This window comes from Galeopterus variegatus, unplaced genomic scaffold (genome assembly GCF_000696425.1).
Source record: "Galeopterus variegatus unplaced genomic scaffold, G_variegatus-3.0.2 Scaffold3921, whole genome shotgun sequence".
NCBI classification, from domain to species: Eukaryota; Metazoa; Chordata; class Mammalia; order Dermoptera; family Cynocephalidae; genus Galeopterus; species Galeopterus variegatus.
The window spans coordinates 13,928-19,174 of record NW_007730032.1 but is presented as its reverse complement, the minus strand read 5'-3'; the positions used below and the strand labels follow the sequence as shown (position 1 = coordinate 19,174).

Here is a 5,247-nt window from a genome sequence, read left to right as displayed (position 1 = left end):
AAATTGCTTACTAATCCAGGATTGAGTGCTGTTTGGTAGATCTATTTTTTTTTTCCTTAGGCTTACTAATTACACATTAGTGCTTCAACATATTTCAGGTCATCTCAAACCTATGATGCTTCTCTGTGATCCTGACTCAGAGAAATGAGAAACAAAGAGATAACCCGGAGTATTGATATTTTGTGTCTCTGTGTCAGGGCTTCTTGTTCACAGCCAGAAGAGTTCAGCTGAATCATGTATGTGGTCTACAAAAAGAGGCACAGGAAAACAACTGGTGGTTTTATCAGTTACAGGTGTAGAGAAGTTGTCCGTTTGCTCCTTTAACAAAGAAAAACCTTTGGTTTTCTTGAATAAGCTCTTAATCATACTGTAAGATCTCCCAAGCAGGAGTTTATCACTCATGAATACAAACTATGATGGCTAAATTTCTTAGACTTGTTTGGTTTTTGTAAATTGGCCAATAGACTAACTGCATGAAAAATGAAATGTTAAATTACCTCTACTTTTTTGGTAAAAGAACAGATTGATTTTTTTAAAGCCAAACCCAGATGAGGCATTTTCCAGAAAGTCACAAGCTGTAATTGTAATATAATGCATGAGAATTTTTTCCATGCCAATTGGAACTTGGAAGGAAACAGTATAGAGTTACTTGTCTCTTTGTGCAGGTCATGTTACAATGCTTTTCAAAGACTGATCCAATATTCAGTGTGTTGTACAGTAACAATCTATAGTGAGAAAGGGGAAGAAAAAGCTGAGCTGGTCAAATGCAGTGTCCTCTTTCATGAGGTCAGCCAATAGAAATTGTAACAGCTAATATCCTAGACAGTGGGAATGCAGTAGAGGGTTTTTTCCCTTCTTTCCCAGGAGAAAAAATAAATATTGAGGCAGTCATTTGAAATCCAGAAAAATCACAGCTGGAAGCCCTAAATAAACCATCCTCAGCCCTCAGATTCTATTATTTGATGTATTATCTTCTTGAGAGTCCAACTAAAGTAGGATGTTAACCTTACAAGGGTTTCGTCCTGATTTCTAACATGGAATCCCAATTAGAGGTAACTTGCTGTTCTAATTAAGGTTTATTGCACAACTTTTAAAGTTTAATATCACTTACAGGTATTTAATATTATTTAATATAAACGATTCCTATCCCATTACATTACATTTTAGCAACCTGACTTTTATCATCCTCTCCACTTTGTCACATAAGCCTTTGTGAAGTCAAACCTGGATGCTTTCCTGATTTATGGATTTCACTCCTGACACAATTTACCTGTATGTGTCAGTTTCCATTCTTCGTTCTTTAGAAGGTTCCACTCCAACTCTCATTCTCTTGCCTGAGGAAGTGGGGGTAAGATGTAGAATCATTCACAGTCATTGTACACAGTTATAGGACACTTACCAGGCACTCATTTAAACCTCACCACATCCCTGTATTTATACCTCTTGTTATGGTATAAAACATAGATGAAGAAACCGAAGTCTGTAGAGGTTAAGTAACTCATTGCTATAGATTGAATGTCTCTTGAAAGTTCATGTGTTGGAAACTTGATCCCGTAACAGCGTTAAGAGGGTGGGAAATCTGATTATGGTACTGAAATGTAGGGCCTTTGAGAGGTGATTGGATCATAAGGCCTGTGTTCTCATGAGTGGATTAATCCATTAATCCAGCGGATTATCATGGGTGTGGATTGCTGGCTTTGTAAGGAGAGCACACGAAAGAGCTCGTGCCACTCCTGCCATGTATAACCACAAGACTCTGGTAAACACATGACTCTGTAGAGAGTTCCCACCAAGAAGAAGGTCCTTACCAACTGCACACCCTGGACTGTGGACTTCCCAGCCTCCACAACTGTGAAAAGTAAATTTTATTTTTTTATAAATTACTCAGCTTCAGGTATTCTGCTATAAGCAACACAAAGCAGACTAATACAGAAAATTGATACCAAGAAGTGGGATGTTGCTAATAACAAATATCTGAAATTATTGAAGTGGATTTGGAGTTGGGTGATGGGCAGAGTCTGGAAGAATTTGGAGGAGCAGGGTAGAAAATGCCGATATTCTGATGAGTGCTTAGAAGACAAGACAACCAGGGAAAGTCTGGAACTTCTTAGAGACTGGTTAAATGATGGTGATCAGAATGCTGAGAAAAGTATGGACTGTAAAGACCATTCTTAGGAAGTCTCAGATGGAAACGAGGAGGAACTTACTGGAAACTGGGACAAAGGTCACCCTTTTTATAAACTGGCAGGGAACTTGGCTGCATTGTTATAACCCTTGTTATAAACTGGTAGGGAATTTGCATGCCCGAACGTTTTACAGAATGTGGAACTTAAAAGTGGTGAGCCAGGGTAGTTGGCAGAAGAAATTTCTAAGAAGCAAAGTATTCAGACAGCTGTGTGGCCGTTTCTAACAGCTTACTCTGGGTTATGGCAGCAAAGGAATGACACAAGGGCAAAATTTATAATTAAAAGGGAAGCAAAGGGTAAAAAATTTGAAAACTCTCAGCCTAGCCTTGTAAAGAGTGAAGTGCACGTGGGAGAGGAAACCAAGGTGAGGGAGTTTGGATGTGTTGTCCCCTCCAAAACTCATGTGGAAATTTGATCTCCAATGTGGCAGTGTTGGAAACTGATTGAGTCACAGGGGCGGATCCCTTGTGAATGGATTAATGCTCTCCCTGGGGAGGGGGGGTAGTGAGTGAGATCTCGCTCTATTAGTTCCCACGAGAGCTCATTGCTTAAAAAGACCCTGGCACCTTCTCTCTCTCTCTTGCTTCCTCTCTCCATGTGATCTGCTTGTACCCGCTGGCTGCCTGCCACTTTCCACCATGAGTAGAAGCAGCCTGAGGCCCATGCCAGATGCAGCTGTCCCAGAATCATAAGCCAAATAAACCTCTTTCCTTTATAAATTACCCAGTCTCAGGTATTTCTGTTGCAGCAACACAAAACGGACTAAAACACAAGGGTACACCCTGGTTTCCATGTGCCTGGCAACCATGTGCTAAAGAGATTAGTACAGAAAGAAATGATGAAGAGAATGGAAGACGGACTCCAAAGGCATTTCAGAGATCTTGGAGGCTGCCCCTCCCACCATAGGACCAGAGGCCTGGGGAGACAGAATGTTTCCAGGAACAAAGCCTGAGGCACACTCCATAGGCTCAATGCCCGGGGCCACCTCAGGATGCTGCTCCTTTGCACCCAGGCTGCTCTGGCTACTCCAGCTATAGCTAAGTTGGCCCTACATGCTGCTGGGTCTGCTATTTTGGAAGACACAATCCAGAAACCTTGGCGTTTTCCAAGTGCCATTAAGTCTGCAGGCTCACAGAATGCAAGAGTTGTGGAGGCATGGCAGGCTCCACCCTCATTTCAAGGGATATATGGAAAAGCATGGAGATGCAGGAAGAGATTTGATGCAGGGGTAGAGACACTGCAGAGAACCTTCAATAACACAATGCTAAGCAGAAATGTGGGGTTGAAGTTGCAGCAGAGAAACCCCAGGAGGTCCATGCCTGGTGGAGCAATGGGAGTGGGACCACCACCAAGACCCCAGAATAATAGAGCTACCAGTGTGCAATGCCAGCCTGGAACAGATGAAGCATGAGCTGAGCCCAGAAAATCAATAGGGGCAGGGCTGCCCAAGGACTTGGAGGCCCAACCCCCAAACTGGTGTCCAGAGGATGCAAGATGTGGAGTCAAGGCAGATTATTCTCCAGCTTTAAGATTTAATGCCTGCCCTGCTGGGTTTCAGACATGCTTAGGACCTGTTACCCCTTCCTTTTGGCTCTTTCCTCCATTTTGGAATGAGAATTTATGTCTTTTGCTTGTCCCCTCATTGTACCTTGGAAGTAGATTCTTTGTTTTAATTTCACAGAGAAGACTCTGGATTTTTGAATTGGTTTTGGGACAAGTTAAGACTTCGGGGTTATGGAGATGGAATGAATGTATTTACATGTCAGAAGGACATAAATTTCGGAGGCCAGGGGCAGAATGCTATGGGTTGAATGTGTCATCCCCCAAAAGTTCATGTGTTAGAAAGGCGATCCCTTTTGTAACAGTGTTAAGAAGGAGGAAATCCGATTATGGTATTTATAAGGTGCAGCCTTTAAGAGGTAATTGAATCATGAGGACTATGCTCTCATGAGTGGATGAATTCTTTCATGGAGTAGTGAGTTATCATGAGCATGGACTGGTGGCCTTATAAGGGAGCACTTGAAAGATCTCTTACCATCCTCAACATGTGATACCTGGCAATGCCAACGGGCCCTCTACAGAGATCTTACCAGGAAGAAGGCCCTCACCAGATGTGCCCCCTGGACAGTGGACTTCCCAGCCTCCTAACCCAGAAGAAATAAATTTAATTTCTTTATAAGTTACCCAGTTTCAGGTATTCTGTTATAAGCAACAGAAAACGAACTAATACACCCACCCAAGCTTACAAAGTCAGTAAACAGTAGAGCTTGAGTTTGAACTCGTCTTGATTTCAGGTCTATGCTCTTATCTGGCCACCAGAGGTCAGCTTCACTGAAGGAATCAAGATTTGATTGAGGTGGGGCTATTTCCCAAGAGAAGATGAGAAGAGTCCTGGGCAATTCCATAGTGTTTTTAGCGACAGGGTTCTACACAAAAGGAGACCACCGACAACAAATGAGAGAAACCTTGATTCAGAAATGTCTTGATGCACAGCTCTGCTGAGGCATTTTTGTACGAGAAGGAAGCATAGAACATTCCTGTGAATATTAAAGATTTAAAAGCATTAAGGGTTACCCAGATTACAGAGAACCAGAGCTGTACCTGTATCATTATTCTGCTGTTCATCAAGTTAATTCTCCAAACATTTATTAAGCATCTATTACACATATCATTATTAAGCATCTATTATTCACAAGACATTAGACTCAAAGGGGAATATAAAGATGAATACTGGTTTTTTTGGAGACTAGAATAGGTGAAACTCATTATTAGATTTAACTTGTAGAGCAATGATTCCTGAATTCTGCCACACATCATAACCACCTGGGGAGTTCCAATGAAAAATTTCAATGACCCAGACCAGTAAACTTAAAATCTCTAGAGTGGAAGCCAGGCATAAGATTTTTTAAAGCTCTCCAGTGTTTCCAGTGTGAAGCCAAGGTTGAGACGTTGAGAACCACTGCTTTAGAGAAGCCTTTGTGTCAGAGCCTATTCACTGTCAAGAATAGGATCACTCGTGTTTTGCATTTTCTTTTTCTTTTTGTTTCCTGAACAGATGGAT

General features: G+C 41.8%; 1 protein-coding gene across 1 annotated transcript; it reads left to right on the top strand.

Moving 5' to 3' along the window:
* The first annotated feature begins 3,177 nt into the window (after positions 1-3,177).
* Positions 3,178-3,597, top strand: LOC103601872 (putative B-lymphocyte activation-related protein BC-1514). The gene has a single exon (XM_008586281.1). The coding sequence runs from the start codon at positions 3,178-3,180 to the stop codon at positions 3,595-3,597; it is 420 nt and encodes a 139-aa protein (XP_008584503.1).
* The last annotated feature ends 1,650 nt before the right edge of the window (positions 3,598-5,247 follow it).